At 31.3% G+C, this 19,979-nt stretch overlaps 1 protein-coding gene across 2 annotated transcripts in view; it reads left to right on the top strand.

Moving 5' to 3' along the window:
- LOC113554812 (fibroblast growth factor receptor homolog 1-like) overlaps positions 1-18,398 on the top strand; it is a 34,190-nt gene extending 15,792 nt beyond the window's left edge. The window contains exons 2-17 of one of the 2 annotated variants that reach the window (XM_026958858.1): positions 8,244-8,366; positions 10,476-10,632; positions 10,700-10,983; positions 11,239-11,415; positions 11,492-11,691; positions 11,971-12,103; positions 12,190-12,381; positions 12,569-12,760; positions 12,903-13,090; positions 13,829-13,967; positions 14,059-14,300; positions 14,430-14,661; positions 14,745-15,043; positions 15,232-15,425; positions 16,392-16,532; positions 16,901-18,398. In XM_026958858.1, coding sequence (XP_026814659.1) covers positions 8,255-8,366; positions 10,476-10,632; positions 10,700-10,983; positions 11,239-11,415; positions 11,492-11,691; positions 11,971-12,103; positions 12,190-12,381; positions 12,569-12,760; positions 12,903-13,090; positions 13,829-13,967; positions 14,059-14,300; positions 14,430-14,661; positions 14,745-15,043; positions 15,232-15,425; positions 16,392-16,532; positions 16,901-17,099 — 3,081 coding nt within the window. In that variant the 5' untranslated portion in view covers positions 8,244-8,254 and the 3' untranslated portion in view covers positions 17,100-18,398. Of the gene's footprint in view, positions 1-8,243; positions 8,367-10,475; positions 10,633-10,699; positions 10,984-11,238; positions 11,416-11,491; positions 11,692-11,970; positions 12,104-12,189; positions 12,382-12,568; positions 12,761-12,902; positions 13,091-13,392; positions 13,578-13,828; positions 13,968-14,058; positions 14,301-14,429; positions 14,662-14,744; positions 15,044-15,231; positions 15,426-16,391; positions 16,533-16,900 lie in introns of both variants that reach the window. The other variant, XM_026958860.1, reaches the window with a different exon arrangement.
- The last annotated feature ends 1,581 nt before the right edge of the window (positions 18,399-19,979 follow it).

Raw genomic sequence — 19,979 nt, forward strand, 5'->3', positions numbered from 1 at the left:
CGCCAATAAGTGTTGCTAGTGCATAGTGTAATTAAACGGATTCGTAAATTTCCGTTGCGTTAATTGATGTCCGCGGCCGGTGGAGATGAAATATTACGACGCGATTTTGCCCAGCTGCAGTAGTACAGAATTCTATATGTCTCTCTGTATAGTCTCTCCCTCTCGTTCACTCTCTTTAATTTCTCTCACAAAATCAGTCTTGTGCGCGCGCAACGATCACATATATACACATAATATGGGTTAATCAAACGCGGTTAATTTATTTACCATAATAACGCGTATATACTCGTATATATATATTTATAATGTTTATTGTACGTACAGGATTCAATTATTGCATTATTATTCAATTACGCGTGACGAGGGGCCATTGTGTGTGCATACTACAAGTACACGCACGCAATCGACGATATAAATTTTGGGTCAGGCCAACCATTATTCGACCGTCGCGAGTTCATCCCTTTGGTGGAAGTTTTTATCACGAGGGTAGTTATTTAAGTGAGAATAGTAATGTTTTATTTATTTTATTTTTATTTTTAAATTACACACATATTGTATTCGAAAAAAAGAGGAGGGTGATTGTGCGACGACGCCGACCACAACTGGCGACATATGTGGCCAGGAGTGCAGTGTATGTGTGTGTGTGTGTGTGTGTGTGTGTGTGTGTGTGTGAATATAATATACCGTTACGGTTTTTCGGATATACACTAAGCAATATGCATATATACAAAAGCGTCGCATTTTCGAATTGGACGAAACAAAATCTTTTAGTAAGCCGCAGAGCTGCGAGGAGACCACATCGTGCAATCAAATGTACACATAATGTACCGTACATGTAGAGTACACAAAAATACAACAATGAATAAAACAGTAACAAGGAAAAAATAAATTTGAAAAAAACAAGTACAGCACACTAGTTTTGTAAACCGATTATTTGAACATTAAATTTATTCTTACAAAAATTTGTAAAAATGGAGCTACATTATTATTGAGGGATGAACATAATTTCGATATTTCAAGAGAACACAAGTTTGACGAAAAATCGTCAGCAAAAAGCTGCTGTAATAATATAATCATAGTCTTATGAATTTAGCACAAACAATTTGGCGGCGATCGCGTCAAGTTCATGTATTATATTATGCGATCCTCACCGATACAATGTATTTTAAAAGAGTTTACAATGTAGTTTCGAATTTTAAATCATCAAAAAATATATTATATTCTCAAATCATTTTCGGCTTACAATAATGGTTTTAATTACATATAATATTATTATTGTTATTAAACACTCAAAATTTTAACTGTACGAACAGTTTCCAAAGAAAATTCGGTGTGATGGTTTGTAGGTGAAGACCAGACGGCTGTAGTATTAAAATGCGTTTTACAGACGATTTTTCAATACGTTTTTCCTGAACTATGTAGGTACACTGACATAATATTATGATATATAATATATTAACTATGGTGGCGCTCGAATAATGATTTCCCACCCCCGTACGTATAATAAATAATATAGACAGTCATTGCGTCTGTTTTGACGGCGGTCCACGCATTATACTATCTAGATCGTGGGGTTGGGGACACACGTCGCACGAATAAGGTAATTACATTATATACGCGCGAGAAAGGCTTAAGGGTAGCGCAGCGTCATATTGTACGATAACAACGACAATAATAATAAACATGATGTTTTACACTGTGTCGTCGTTATGGGAAAAATAATAACGCTCGACAGACCCGCTCCGCACTCGACTGTACACCAAGCGTCACCACACTCGTAGTTTCTGTGATCGTATCGTACTCGGTCGTTGTATATAATAATAATAATAATAATAATAATAATAATACTATGTGTAATGCACGTGTTGTACAAGGTTCGTATATACGTATAATATGTGTGTGTATCTGATTGACGGGTTTCGGGAAGGATTTATGAGAACGGGTCGAGGACGACGAGCTAGGTGTCTGTTGTAATGGGGTTGAAGGTGGTGTGCTGCTGCACTCTCTGGTCCTCGAGTGTATGTATAATACACACATACATAATGATAATAATAACATACGTCGTATAAGCGAGTACGAGACAATATCATAATACGATATAGTGAGGTGTGGTCGTGAAGGAACGATATCGTACCACATAGATATTATCGAGGTTGGGCCAGTTATCGAATGTGTGAAGGGAAAAAGTTAAGTTAAAGAAAATAATTTATTATAAAATTAACTTGATTAAAAGATGAAAACAAGCATAATGACACTATCACAATCACAGCTCAAACTACCGACCAATCGAATAGTAATCTAATAACAACACAAACACTATACATTATATACATGTACAACTGTTCATCATTTGAATGTGTTATAATTTGTGAGTATATGTTTTAAACTGCAGTCAAATCGGTAAAAAACGTATTTTAATATAAAGTCTACCCCGCGTGTTTTCAAAACATCCAATACCGGAATTCAAATTTAGGTAGCGGCGGGCACCAGAAATATTAAAATAAATACCAAGGTATTAAGAGTTGGTTGCAAAAAAATAAAAATAAGTAACGAGTAGTTACTTGACTTAGTTAATATGAATTTAACGTTTTAATTTAATTTAAATTTTTAATTCGTCGACGCCTAGCCTTGGATATTATGTATAACATCACGATGTACATGTTACATTATGTATACCGACGATATCGCGTCGAAGGATTTTTATAACTGGCATGTAAATTCTATTTTATCGTATATAATAATAATAATAATATTATGTAAACACGCGAGTTTCGTTTCAAACTCTTGTCACCAGTGAGTACCCGAGTACATAATGTAATATCGTATCTATAATACACAGAATCAGCTGTGTATCGTTTCTAAAACAGATTAAATCGGCTATTGTATATAATATATATATATACACATACAATTATAGAATAGATAATGATAATATATTGGATGTAATATGTTTGTTACATGGACAGAATAATAGACGTTTAAGTCTTGCGGAAGAAATCGATAAAACCCATTATATTATAATATATACGCCCGATGGAACACACACATAGCGCCGTAATCATATAACGCTCGTCTCGGATACACAAGATAACCTCTTTCTTATCCGGAACACACACAAGGTTTGTTTTCAAAAACTCAATAACAATATAATAATATGATGATGAATTGTGGCCTATTAAACATTCGAATAATTATTGGGGGCTGTCCCCGCAACGTGACAGAAAAAAGAGAAAAAAATACGTATCGTTCCTTTCAAATGTGCCCGTTATCGTGTATTTGGTATCCGTCTACAATGTAAACTCGAATATTGGAGTCTGACGTTCGTTGGGTTTAGATATATTATGCTTACATCGTTTCAAAAAACAGACTATATACATATATAGGTAGTTATTCTCAAATTGAAAAATTATTTTTTAATTCAATGAATATTATTTATTATTACATAATTTATTGTATTCATGATATCGACGAGTTGTATATTTTGCGTTTAATGTCAATAATTCTTATTTGATCGCCAAACATATTCCAAGAATTTATCGACGCTTTATGGGCGGTGTTAGGTACGACCAACGGAACTTTAAATCGTATACTTCAATCCAATAATCTATTAATACTAATATGGCTAGGATAGTCGGATTTCAATATACAACGATTTAAATTGAATGTCGAATATCCTAGTAAATCAATTAATACGTCCATAGGATATTTGGTATATTTGTCGATTAAATGTATTTACACATAAAACAAATCTGAGCCTTACTTATAGTTTATCACCATTAGAAGGAAAACCAGATTTTATTTCCCCGTTGTATATTTCAAATTCTGTACGTTTAATGTATATTGTAGGACGGTGTATATGTTATGTACGTCGTTTTCCTAGTGTCCGACATTTAATTATGTATTCATCGTCACTATTCGGTTAGTTAAATATAATTTATACATTTCAGACTATCGTTGGAACCACCTAGTCGCAGTACGTTTATAAATACAAACAATAATTTAAATAGCGTTAAAAATTAAAATGAATTATTTATCAAAAATATCGTAAGTAGATATTATTACGACACAGAATATAATATTTTTGTATGAGCTAACCGATATTTAGTTTTATTTTTTTCTATATACTCGTGTTTTACGGCTCGAGTATAATACATCTATTTACAATATGCATATTGTTTTTATATGTGCGGCATACGTCTATATTTAGGTAGGTACCCAAGTTGCCGACCGATTTCGAGAAATAATAAATAATATACTGATATTTTTTAAGTGTTTTGTAGGGGCGTATGCGTTTAATATATGTAAAAGAATGAGTTTTTACGGTGTCGTTTAAAAATTTTGTTTTTGTCCAGTCACACTTACGCTCGCTTAGGAGAATGTTTGCAAAATTAATTTCACGCTGCATCGTCCTGCGACGGCTGAACACACAACAATGCCAATAATGATGATAATAATAACGTATTTTGGTGGATACTTATAGTGATGTTGTAAGAAATTTCAATTTATAAATTTCTGATTGCAAACACTTTTCTATAGTATCAAAATCTTTTATTATAGTGTAGGTATATCATAAGTAAAAACCCATTTAGAGAGTATTTCACTTTATATATTTTCAAATTTAGAAGATGGTATACATAGGATTTGTAACAAAACTGTACGTGCTTAGGTTTGTATTTTTAAATTATTGAAATTAAATCATTCGCTATAATATAGTAATATAATAAATAATGTTATACAGTGTCAATATATTAGGAAAGTGTAGACCGACAACTTCATAATGTTATTGCATCGTGTGAGTGTGTGTGTGTGACGGGAATTGCGAATCAGACGTTTGGCAGCGTGTAGATACAACAGTTCTCCCCTCACCCCAATAAATGACCTCCACACACCGTAATTTCATGTACATAATAAATATATTATTATTATATATATAACAGTATTACAATAATAATATATTGATATATTGTAATAGTTTATTGGTTAAAAAAAAAAATGACAACTATATTATCAGCGGGCCACATACCGTCGAATCGCGCCGTGAAATTTCAGGAAATTTTCTCGTGTCGTCGTTCGTAAGTATTAATACAAACCTACGAATCTATAATGTGATCATAAAGTACACGGGTGCCCGTATTATATGCGCCTTTTTATTATATATCGTATAGTCGTCGTCGTCGTCGTCGTTGTTATTATTATTGTTATTCGTCCGGAGGGGAAAAACGTAAGTACACAAAACGACGTACCTACTGGTAACGCAACCTTGTAAAATGGGACCTACCGAAAAATAAAAAAATATACACATAAAAAACGGTATAGGCATATAATAATATTCGTGTATATGAGATCGTTTTTTACGACCAAAAACCGTATACAATATAAATAATAATAATAATAAAAAAAAATATTAAAAAAACATAAGAAAGAAAACCGCGGTCTACATATTGTGTTATATACCCACTATAATTTCGTCTGTACTAAAATAACAAAACAGTAGGTAAACGTGATAAACCGCTACGGTATAGTGGCTTTGGGTTATATGTGACCTGCGATATGGGATCATTTGACACATAAAAAAAAAATTACTCTCAAGTAGTTGCATGGTCTACACGCACATACACGAGCGCATTATATTATAATATTTAAATGAATACATATTTATAATATGTTATAAATATCTACATATGTATACCCGCGACGGTAATAAAACGCCGACGAATAATATTATACAATATATAGCTATATAATAATAATAATAATAATAATAATTAAGCGATACAGTATATTACGTTATACACTAATATAACATGATGGGATATCGTTCACGAGCGGACGAGTGGTTCGTATATTATCTGGTTCGTGGGTGGAAGCACGTCAGACGCTTATAATTTTCTATCCCGCGCGATCACATATTATAATAATATTAATATTATTAAAACGAAAAACCAATCTCGCACGAACCACCGTGTTGGGCCGGTCCTCCAGACAGCTCGATAATTAAAACCCGATAGATTCGTTTCGGCAAAGTAATATAATAATAATTATCGTTTTAGCAGCACCGGCAACAGCAGCAGCAGCAGCTGCCATTTCTTCTGATAATATTATTAAATTTTATATGTTTTAAAATAATTAGCTTTCCCCTCTAGTATAATATTATACCTGTCGGCAATAATAATAATATTGTGAGTTGCTGCGAGACAGCAGACGTTTATAATACGTAATCAGGGATACAAAAAATATCATTTAACAGATCATTATGCCTGTACCTATACGTCTTGACGTGTGCAATTCGATGTAATAGTTCAAACGTTGAATAATTTGAGTTTAAGTTGATAAACATTGCCCTTGAATCTGAAGCAAAAATAATTATTTCACTGTGGCTGCGCGTTGGCTGTATAGAAAAAAAAAATGTGCTAGTAAAATATCAAACTAATTTTCGATACCAAAATCGTATTTAACTCGACCTTTAAATAGTCCTTTACCAATGCAACTGAAAAGACTACGCGATGGGTTCGTTCGTTTGGGGTACTTTAAGCGACTTAATTATGGTGATTATGCTTAACACATATTTTATAAATGAAAACAAAACCCTTCAGTTATATTTTAATACTATAAATAACAGTAATATATGAATATTTTGGTATCTATTATCATAAAACAATTATCGCTAAATTTTGGGAAACCGTGGTTGATAGATTAATATTAGCTAATTACTTAGTAACTAATCAATGAATATATTTTTTTTTGTATGGAAATAATTTATTCGGTTAGTATAAAAAAATAAAGGTGAGGTGAAGATAAAAAATTTAAAAAAAAACTCGGACTTGTGGATGTGCCATTGGCAAATGTGTCTGGGCACTGAAAAGGTTAAGGGTTTCTATATTTTTTTCCCAAAGCGACTGTAATGTCGATAATTTTTATAGAGTCGCTTGTATATATTAAAATATTGTTTAACCCGATGAACATAATATTATTGATTTGCATATGTCATGTGTAATTGTATCATCGTATTGGGAACGTTCGAAACGTGTAAATTTTTTTTGTTTTGAATTTCGACATTTTTTGATTTGATTGAATTATACGATTGTTTATGTCGTCTGAAGTAACTTTTCAACCGTACGAGAGTTAATATACTTGTTATTCGTGTGTCGTTAGGCTGCAGGTTAACATTATTACTGGGACGTCGTAATCTGCGTTGTATCAATCTTACGAGTATAACCTTGCGTTAACAACCTCATAATAATGTTAAATACGAAACCCAAACGTGCCAAGTAGGTATATAATAGTTTATTGAATAAATACTATTTATAAATGCACATAGCCGGGTGTGTGCAAATCATATTTTTTTATAACACTACGCAACATAAACGTATATTACTGTATTATAGTAGTGTACAAAGATCAGTCTATTCTTGTCGCTTGTGCACTTACACCACATAATATCATCTTATACGATTATGTTTAACATTGTTTTAACCGAACCGACAAAGAAACAATAAAAATAATGTATTAAACTATAAGCGAAGCATAGGTTTATATGCGAATATAATTCTTAAAATGCTGTACGAATAATTATAAGTTATTACCATTTAGTTTTTATGTCTGAACACATTGCGCCGTTTCAATAGTGACGAAGACTGTACCGTCTTCTATAATACGACGTAATATATGTATATTGTGTATAAGCGAGCTGTTCACGTATTATATTGTACGTGGGTACCTACACGGTTTTTTATTTTTTGTTTTTACTCAATTACCAGATCTCGTATATCATGTACTGTAGTACGTCTTCGTTCTTGTAAAACACACGTTGAAGTGCTCGGATAGGCCGCTCCTAATCGTTTAATGGTGGTTTTATTAACGGACAGAGATAACGACGTCTCGATGCCTCTCGTCTGGCCCTGTTTCGTGCGGAGGAGACAATAGTGATTGAGAGTGTATGGAGCCGCATGTAAATTGAGATAAAAGCAGGGACGAACGGAAGAAACCAATCTGACCAAACGCGAGGTCCCTACTTGAACGTCACTCAAGTGGTCGCGCATCATCTCGAATCTGATATAAACATATAATCTTATAGTAGGATTGAAAGGCAATATTATAAACGTGAACTGTAATATGGTAGTAGTAGCTTAAGTTATTAATTTTTCCTAATATTTTTAATGATTTATTTTGCATTTCCTATTTATTTATAATATTATTGTTGTTATACTAAATTAAAAGATTTGTTTTTTTTTTTTGTTTTTTAGAAAATCGAAAAATGATTAATCATCGGGTTCCGTTGAAACTATTACCAACGGTAGTTGTGGCGATTGTCTTCCTAGTTGAAGGATTGTGCCTACCAGCCCATTCGAAAAATATAATATTAGAAGGTAAATATAAATTTAAACGCATTAATAAAATAATATAACATAAATTTCAGGTCAATTATTATTTGATTCAAAATTGTCTGTAGTCGTGGTGTATAAACTGCTTTCGAGTTATTATTATACTTGCAGAAATTAAATTTAAACTCGGCCTTTGTCAAAAAAAAGAAAACAAACTTGCTCGTGATTTGTATTAAAAACGAATTCATAGATCATGTTCTATAATAATAACGGTCTGGCGGATTCAGATATGAAAAAAACAGGGTGTATTAGTCACAGTAAATTTTAAGGAAATACACACACACACACACACACACACACACACATAGAAATTTAACATGTGTATGATTCATTAACATCACAGACGGAGACGTGTCTCAGACGCACAAGGGTATGTACTATATGTATGTATATCATATGTATGGTGGCGTCTAATATCCGTGTATATGTTATTAAAATAATTATTTTACTGCGATCAAAAACTGGCGCCGATTCGCGTTATTCGTTGGCAACCGACGATAGATCATTATAATACAGTCGTTGTCCGTTTATAATAATAACAATAATAATAATAATAATAATATATATACGTACATTGTATAACAGTTTTGCAACAGACCGAATTCAAAACAAAACGGACGTCGTTCATTTTTTGTACGGTTGTTGCTCAGGATTCGGAAATCGGCCGTATAGAGAATAATCCGTGCGAATCACCACCTCACGTATAATACTTCTGCACACACTCACACATACACATACATAGGACATTGTATACAATATATCATATTATAAGTGTGCGTATCATGTAGGTATATTATAATATATTGTATACATGCAGCCGCGTGTTTATGTTCTATTACATATATTATATAAAAATATCCAAACGCCAAAGGTTAGTAGTTCACTATGACCTTTGGAACGTGTCCAGGAACGGGTACGGAATATTGCTAAGGCGGCCATTTGATTTTTTACAGTATTTTTTTTTCTATTTATTTATTTTTTCTCGGAACGCAGTGCAAAGAAACTCGTGTATATTTTTCAGAATTGCGGGAGGGTCGCAGTTTAAAAATACGTTTCGAAACGGTATTGGATTTCGAATAAAAATATAAAAAAATCTTATCCGACTCGGATGTTGCCATAATACGTATGCATACACACACACACACAATTACTAATGTTATTATTATATATATATTTATAGGTATACATTATCCCGACCAAAGCGTTGGTTATTATGATAATAACAATATTTCTTTTGTGTGCTTATATTATTATTACATACTACGTAGTTCTGAGAGGTATATGCCAGCGAAGGAAATCAAACGTCTTTTTGCGTATAACCTTAAAATGGACTTGTCTAGATTTTTTTTCTAAAGGTGTCGGTTAAAAATATCACTGCTAACATAAAAATGTCATACGACAACTGTATTTACGAACGTGTTTACCATAATATTTTAATATATGATACATCGTTCAATTACTCTGGTCTCATCTACAATATTTGGCGTTAGTTTCATTTCATCTAAATAAGGTGTATAAAAATTATTATAACGCTCATAAAAAAATAAGTATTTATTCGCCTGAAGCAGTCGTTTTATTAATCATGTTTATTCGTACGCAACCATTGCGCGTGCACGCGTGTTTAAATATAGAATTAACGTTTGAATGTATGAAAGTTTGAATCTTGTTTTTCAAAATATAAATTTCTTTAATATAGACGGATAAAAAATATAGATTTTCACATAATATAATCGCTGAAAAAAACTCGTATGTACGTTGATTTAGTTATAAACTTTATAATATTGTTTTACATTTTTAGATTAAATTAATAATAAAATAAATAGTAATGACTATGATGAACAATACGTCTTATAATATAATATTATTATTCACCACAAAAATTTAACAATTTTTTCAGAATTAAACTAGTGCTACGAATAGGTATTTTGTATAAGTATGAACTTATTATAATAATTAATAATCGATTGAAATTTAACATTATTAATGTGTTTTAATATTACTTTATATAATATAGTAGTAGGTGCAGTGTTTTAGTTAAATAAGTAAATGTTTTTATTTTTTCATAATAATGTATTCTATCGTTTTATTATTTAGATGAAGTGAGTACTGTTCCGGCTGTAGAAGGTGACCGTTTAAACATAAAATGCGATTATTCAGAAGCCATTAAGATCTCTAAGGTGCAATGGACAAAAGAGTCAGACGATGAAACTCCGTTTGACTCACCAAGCATATTGTCAAAAAAATTGCAATGGTATACATTTTTCAAAAATAATTAAGTAAACGATTACTGATAAGTATTGTTTATGTCGATTCCGTAGGTTGCGTTTCAAGAATGTGAAACACTCTGATCACGGTCGGTATTCTTGCTTGATTAGTGGTTTTACCGAGAATGGAATGTTTTCTAAATGGCGAAATTTCACGTTAATAACGTATAAAAGGTCGGAAACTACCGGTAATGGAAAATCACTGAAAATGACAGCGCCTCTGAGTCTTTCACACCGAAAGGACGGAGTCAAACCGAAATTCATCAACAGACTTTTCATGGATAATAATGTCGCGTTATTAGTAGATGACATTTTAACACTGAGTTGCCCCTTTGAGAGTAAGCAATTTGTATTTTCATTTTATTTTTAACTATAATATATTTAATTATGGATATTCAATACACTTTATTACCTCTTCTCTGTGAATTGTATACGTCAAAGATATTAAAGAAGGTATAATTATTTACTTTGCTTTGTTCATCTGACATAAATGAAAAAAATATAATTTATTTGTTCATATACAGAGAGAATAACGTACATATAGTGTGTTTTCTTAATTAAAATTAATAAATGTATATGTTTTTTGATTACAGGTACATCTGATGTAGTTTTTTCTTGGTATAAAAATGATTTGTTACTCGTAGAAGGAGGTGCAGACGTTAATAATTACACTTTGACTCAAGTAAAATTGTCAGATGCGGGAAATTACACTTGTACAGTGAAAAACGATTTCGGTTCTATCCAACACAAATTTAATGTGGATGTTTATGGTATGGGTGATTATAAATTAGTGTATCATTTTTATTTCTGATTATACCTAATTGGTTAAATTAAATTTATTTACAGAGGATCAAAACAAATTGCCTCTTTTAGTCGAATATCCGCACAATTTGACTTTAAAACCTGGGGACACGGCACGGTTTTCTTGCAAGACATTTGATCAACTTTATACAAAAGTTGATTGGTATTTTCTGAATGGTACAAATCCACGAGATATAGAGACCGAGGACCTTTTATTATTTAAAAAGATGGCCAACAATCACAACGTGAGATTATTATTAATGTATTATTTATAGATTTATTAATCTTAATTTATTATTTGACAGCTATAAAACGCACATTCTTATATTTTATTTAGTAAATGAATATTAATAGTTTCAAATTTTCATTAAATAGGCTATAGCTAATAAGAAAAATGTATATTTAACGCTATCATAATAGTTAATACGTTAATTTTTTTTACAAATAATTTAATTCTAATACATTTATGCATAGTTAAAATATTATAATTGGAAGACATAAGAATAAATATAATTTTTTTATAGGTTAAATTGTTTAATGGTGTATTGGTACTCGAAGGTGTCACAGTCGATGATGTTGGTTGGTATGTTTGTTACACAAATGGATCAAAAACGCGTGTAATGACTGGTGCTAAATTGGAAGTGGACAAAAGTTTGAGTATGTAGAATCATATTTATGTTGCTTTGAAATTCAATTTAATAATATTATCATGCGGTTATTGAAATTTTTAATTTTAATTTTAGTTAATGATGGAAATGATCAAGACTCTGGAATAGAAGTAGAAGACGGAGAAATTGTCGATAATTCAAGAAAAATTGGGTTTTTCAATGCAACAGAAAATTCCACTCCTCCTAAATTCACGAAACTTGATAGCATGCACAGAGTGATCGCAAAGCCCGCCGGAAATATGTTGAAGTTGAAATGTGTAGCTGAAGGTAATTGTCAAGTTTATATATTGATGAGAGTAGCATAAAGTAGTTAAAAATTAAAATTGTCCGATATTAATTAATTCAATTGGAATTAAACATATTGTATACTTAAAATTTACGATGTATATTTTCCATCGTTGTATATTGTGATATAGCGATCGTTTAATAATGATTAATTGCATCGTGTGTACAGGTAATCCTTTACCGAACGTAACATGGTACAAAGACGGTGTTACGCCACCTCAACGTCAACTGGGTATAGCCAGGTACACACAGTGGGCCATCATCCTGGAAGATCTGGTAACGGCAGATTCCGGTAATTACACGTGCAAAGTGAGCAATGAGAACGGATGTATAGATTTCACTTATAAGGTCGAAATAATAGGTAAGCATATTAGCGACGATCGTCGCACAGTATAATATCGTTTAGTAACTGATAACATGATAACATAATATTAAAATGATTTGGAAAAAACATACGAAATATTGAAACTAATTTTACGAAATCCACCCCAAAATAAAAACAGAACGATTTCCGCATAAGCCCTACATTAAAGAAGGGCAGCCTCATAACGTCACCACATTGGTACACACCAACGTATCGTTTGAATGCACTCCGCTAGCCGATCTCGAACCGTACATGCGATGGTTTTATCATAACGCCAGTGTCGGGAACGTCAACGAAGCAAATCTCGAAAACGGCACTGTCATACAGGTACCGAAAGCCAAACTTTTGGAAATCGGTGGCATGCTATGGTGGTGTTTGCGCGTGGTTTTGGGGCTTATATTTATTATAATTAATTATATTATGTACATGTAAATATATACACACACAAACACACACACACACACACACACACACACACACACACACACACACATCGGAGCGTGTATATTTTTATTTTTATTTGGGATGGAAGCTATACACATTATAATAATTATTATGAACGTGTAAAACGCGTCACGTGCACAAAGTTGTTAAACGTGTTTACCTGTAATTTTTTTTTATTATTTTAGAGCGGTTACACCATCGTCCGGTGTTTACGGAAGCACCTCACAATCTTACTTTGGTGTTGGGTGGTTCTGGTGTTTTGGCGTGCAAGGTGTTGTCGGACTTGCATCCGTACATCGGATGGTATATTGGGGAAATCACGGTGGAGAATACTGAAAACCTAAACTTAACAACAATGGTGAAGGTCGAGGTACGCTTGGGAATCAAAAAAAAAAAAAAAATTGAGCTTTTCGGTTAACTAACACGCTTTACGCTTATAATATTATATTGTATATCGCTATAACCATCACTCACTCGCAGTAATGGTGTATTTTTATTTTCGCTTCGTTCGATTTGCCGGGTCTTAGAAACATAATATTATATAATATTTTCCTAAGACATATCATTTATTCGTAATAACCGTGTAAATGAATCGTGTCTGACCTCTCGCGTCTATTGTAGAACGGCGCTCCCAGCGAAGGCAACCCCGAATTATTGCAACTGTCTAACGTGACGCATTTGGACGAAGGATGGTATACATGCGTGGCCGGTAACAGTTTGGGCATGAGCTACGCCAGTGCCTATTTAAAAGTTGTTGACGGTAAGTTAATAATTGTGGAAATCAAAATTTTATCGATATAACCCATTGGTTTACTGTTGATATAATCAAGTATATTATGACAATATTTTAGAGTTGGAAGATCCGATAAAAATCAAAGCTTTTCAATTACAAACGTACCAATTGGCTGCTCTAGGCATTAGCTTCGCACTGGTCATTATCGTGTGCATCATAATGCTGGTGTGCAGTCAGAGGAAGAGGGAGAAATTGAAGGAACTGGTGGCGAGAGAATCAGCTAGAAACGCTATGATCACTCAATGGACCAAGAAAATAATTATCGAAAAACAACAAATGGCCGATGCCAGTGAACCATTGGTGAGTTGAATTCTATACTGACAATATTACCTATGTACAAATATATATTTTTATTTTTTCATTATTAAATTATGATATTTGAATAAATATTTTATGATAATAATATATCCAATTAATTATGTATTTCAGTTGATGCCCGTAGTGAAAATCGAAAAACAAAAAAGCAAATACACAAAATTAGACCAGGTGTGTATGTCCGAGTACGAGTTACCTCTCGATCCTTGTTGGGAATTTTCGAGAGACAATCTATCATTGGGTAAAACTCTTGGCGAAGGCGCATTCGGCAAAGTCTTACGTGGCGAAGCCGATGGAATTTTGTGCGAAAATGTAATGAGCACGGTGGCGGTAAAAATGTTGAAAGGTAATTATTTTTTTTTTAACGTCAAATTTGTCGGTACCTATTTAAAATATAAAAATGTTCAATTTAATTTATAATTTATGCAGACGGACACACTGATACTGAAATGATGGATTTAGTATCGGAAATGGAAATGATGAAGATGATCGGTAAACATGTGAACATCATAAACTTATTGGGATGTTGTACACAAGACGGACCTTTGTATGTGTTAGTGGAATTTGCATTACACGGCAACCTTAGGGATTTCTTGAGACAACATAGGCCATCTTCAGGCTACGAACCAGCTATTGGATCAAACCTCAAAGACACTTTAACGCAAAAGGATTTAGTTTCGTTTGCATATCAAGTTGCCAGAGGAATGGAGTATTTGGCATCGAGGAAGGTGAGAAATATATTTCAACCAATAGTCGGTCATACACTGTGTTATAGTTTTAATTCAAAAAATTAGAAATATTATTTAAAAAAATTGATGTACATAATTTCAATATGTATAATAATAAGTATATGTATTTACTTAGTTATTATATATTTATGTTATCTAACTTTAAGTTTTTTTTATTTGTTATGTAGTGTATTCATAGAGATTTAGCAGCAAGAAATGTCTTGGTAAGCGAAGACTTTGTAATGAAAATTGCAGACTTTGGTTTAGCTAGAGACATTCAGAATCAAGAATATTATAGGAAAACTACAGATGGAAGACTTCCGGTAAAATGGATGGCGCCAGAAGCTCTATTCCATAGAGTGTACACGAATCAGTCGGACGTGTAAGTTAAAATTGTTTTTAGTGAAAAAAAATCTCATAAATATTTAATGAATTTGTATACCATCAAGACTTAAAATTCTGTATTGTTACTGAAATAATCAACTAAAAGTAAAAACATTGATATCGGGCTATAATATACAAATTTATAACTTAAACATTTATGAAATAGTAAGCTAATAATCTATATACAATAACCAAAATTGTTTCAATAGATATATTGAAACAGTTTTTGATAAATTTAAATTAAATTAAAAAAAAAAAATAAATAAATATAACACGAGTAGGTATATTATATTTTATGAATAATAAATAACAATAATGTGCTAATAGTAACAGATTAAAATCGTACGTATGTCCACAGTGAATTTATTTTTTTTTGTACAGTAACTAAATTAAAATACTAATGTATTTATGGACAGATCATGAGAAATTGAATAAGCTTGATTTTTAGCATCTGAATTCATAAAAATAAATAATAAGTTTTTTAAAATTAATATCCAACAAAAACAGGTATTTTATAAATTACAATTTTAATTGACCTCCTTTAAGCTTGATAGCTTGTGTTGGAAAAAGGGATTTATTATAGTTAAAAATATTAAATAATAATAAAATAATGAGATAATATAACCATTTAAACAATATAAATATCTTATAACTTTTTGAACATAATATAATATAAACATAATAAAATTACATTTAAAAATAAATAGACAAAGAACAATTTAACAGGGATAGGTAATATTATTTTTATAGTTCTTAGATTACGATGGAGAAATCGTCGTATAAACGTGTATAATATTATGAATCATTATGAGAATTGGCATATTTACAAAATCGTAGATTTAATATTTGACGTTGTAAATGCTGTGTATAATAACATGATGGTTGATATAATTATTAACGATAATGCATTACAGTTACGGTAAAGTGTAATGACTTATTTTGTTGCTTATATTTAAAAATATAGATGGTCTTACGGAGTTCTGTTGTGGGAAATAATGACTTTGGGAGGTACGCCTTATCCTTCCGTGCCCAACATGGAGCAGTTGTTCAATCTGCTTCAGAGCGGACATCGTATGGAGAAACCGTCTTGCTGTTCTCTGGAAATGTAAGTTTGCAATTTTTTTATTAGGTATAATATATATTATAAAACTGTCGAGTCACCTAGTTCACATTTATTTGTTCCCAAAGAAGCATTATTTAAACATCGAACAAAAAAAATAGATTAGCGAATCTTAGGATTTACGCTATACGATGCGTATAATCGATTATTAATTCCAAAACGATATCGGTATCGAACGTTTCCGACGACAACACCATCGGTATGGTCGATCGGACATCGCTTATTTGCTTTACACAAAATATATATATATATTTTTTTTTTAACAATCATACGTGTGCAAATTTAATTCCGGACTTCCGGTATACAGAGGTCATTGTTAATAATGTGTGGTTTTTCGCTTGCGTATTCTTCAGATACATGATAATGCGGGACTGTTGGAGTTACCATCCGAACGAGAGGCCCATGTTCGACGAGCTGGTGGAGAGTCTCGATCAGATACTGTCGGTGACGGCCAACCAGGAGTACGTGGACTTCGGGCTGCCGCAGCTGGACACGCCGCCCACCAGCCAGGAGTCGTTCGACGAAAACGATCTGGTCAATTTCGCCGGATGATTTCGCGTCCGATAAACCCGCACCACGTCGTCGGACGGTTCATATTGTATTATATCGTCGTCGGTGTGCGTGCGCTCCTCCCCCACGGGCCCGGTGGACCACAGTTTCCTTTAGCTCGAGACGAGAGCCGCATCAGTATTTCCCATAACTTCTATGTTATATTATAATATGTATTATAGTATAATACGACGTATGTTCCGTGGATGTTCACATTTTTGCCGTAGTAGACGATAATAACGAGTACATAATATTATAACATTATTTATTTATTATTATTATTAATTTAATACACCGAATTTAAGTAGGCATATAATATGATATTATTGTAAATAATTTTTGTGTAAAACGAATTATTGTGTTATTGATTTTAATTATTTAATTGTTTGTAAAATACTAGTTTTGTTTTATCGTTATGTTATAATACCGCATATGTTTTTTGTTGTGTTTAAACTGGATAGAAATTGAAAAAAAAAATTAGACGGTATGCAATGAAAGCGAACGGCGCGCGGCGCGACAAGACTGAATATCGTACGGAATCAAGACTTAATGATAAAAATTTCCGTATGTTTAAAGATGCGGGGATATATTATTGTAATAATGATATTTCTACAGATTGGAAATGTCCAACAATCGAATATCCCTGTTTTTATCATAAAATGTATAAATCATATTATATTGTACACATTTATTTTAATTTATATATATATATATATATATAACCGTGATTGTAATATTCGTTAAACAAACGTAAAACATAATTTTAACTCGATCATGAGAGACTTCTAGTCAAGTGTAGGCATATACCGCCAAACTGTTGTATAGTATATTATGAAATAATCGCGTATTTTCTCAACCACTATGCGTTTATGATTCACGAAATTAATTTATCGCAATAACGGTAAATATCGTTGTGACGTTTTTATTTTCTCATTTGTTTACTTTTTTATATAAAACGAGTGTCCGATATGTTTTAAATTGTCATTGTACTGTTATTATATTAAATACCAGTCGATTTCAAACGTGGTAGCCCGCCTTCAGCATTATTTCACAAGTGTTTAATGCTTAATCGTATCTGCCACCATTCTCATTTTTATTTGTATTTTTCGATCGAGGTAATGAATTAGTATGGTATATTATCTATACAATATAATATTATGTAATTATGGTAAGATAGATTAAATGTAAATTATTTTTATTTTTAATATCTTTAATTATATTGTATAAGTATTTTTTTAGTTTTAAAGTAAAGGCTACAATACTACTATCGTTAAAATAGTATTTATATACTAATCATTTAACATTACTACTAAATAATATTAAAATATGTTAAGTAAATAAAGATATATGAAAACATTATGGAATCATTAAAAATGTATTATTATCTATTATATTATGTAGTACAAATATATATTTTACAAACTTTTAAGTTACAGATTATAAAATGTGAAATTATTTATTACAATGATTACTTTTGTGATTTGTAATTATGTTTGATTTTCTAATTATGGATATATTATAATTGAAGTAAATGCATAAAGACGAATACCAATCTTAACGATATTTCATTAATGTCAAATTCTAAGCATTTTTGAATCTTGTCAAAAGTCTTTTTGCGAAACATGTTCTAAATTAATGTTTGGAACAAAAAATTTAACCATTGTAATTTTGTCGCGTTATATGTATCAACTGAAGCAAAACGGTAAACGATAGAAATAAATTGAAATTTAATTTAAAATTCATAATATGACAAACATTGAGAAAGGTACCTAAAATAAGTTAATATATTTAACACCTAGGTATAAACATTTTATTTTATTTCACATTTAATTATACAATAATACATACAAATTATACTAAACAAGTCGCCCTTGTGCAATTCGTAGCCCTGACAAAATGCACGGCATTTAATGTAATGCGTGTTGATAAATAATTTTTTTTCTTTTCTTTTAATTCTTGTATACTTCTATAATAACAAGCATACATTTGTGATTTTTAATATTTAAAATAAAATTAATAACTTCTATACAAGAATCGGTTGATTGAATTTTATAATTTGAGTATTAGAACGCGGAACACAATTTAAAGTAAAAGTTTATACTTGTTATAATTATACTAGTTATAATGTAGCTTTATATTTATATAATTTGATACATAATTTATAGTAATATAACTATTTGGTCATAAAACCAAAGTATGACAAATTAAATATAGGTAAATGATATGGCAAGTATAATATGTTTGGATATTAAAAATTAATTGGGCAGAAATTAAAAAAAAAATAGACGTAACTAAATAGTGCAAAAATGATTTAGTTAAATATTATTTGAGAAAAAGTAAAAAATATTTGGTCACCTACTGAGGCACAATTCGATTATGATTGACATATTTGAAGGTGATTGTAAGCTCTCTCGTGTCTACTCCAGTACTATCTAATCAAAATATGTTAACTCCTTCGGGTCTATTTTAGTACAAATCGAATTAAAAATTCATATAATTCAATAATATAACAATAATATAAATGAATGCCTTAAGCTGGTATGAGCTATAATATAATTAAAGTTAAAATAAAACATAAAATAAAAACATTTAAATTTAATTTTTTTGATAATATGAACATACCGATTTCAAAAACTATTATTATATTTACTATTTAGGTAGTTATTTTTGGTTTTTATAGTCAATTATTTTTTGTGATATGTTTTTTTCTTTACTTTTGGTATGAATGTATTTACTTATTTTATTTTGTTTATTGCGATTTTGGATTTCAAATTGAAAATATCGTTCACTTATTCACAGTATAGCAATACAAATTTAAAACAACTCGGGAGAGTTTACACACATTCTTTCGGGGAACCATGCATAATGTTGACCTGGGAGAGT

Source organism: Rhopalosiphum maidis, chromosome 2, assembly GCF_003676215.2.
Source record: "Rhopalosiphum maidis isolate BTI-1 chromosome 2, ASM367621v3, whole genome shotgun sequence".
In the NCBI taxonomy this organism is placed as follows: domain Eukaryota; kingdom Metazoa; phylum Arthropoda; class Insecta; order Hemiptera; family Aphididae; genus Rhopalosiphum; species Rhopalosiphum maidis.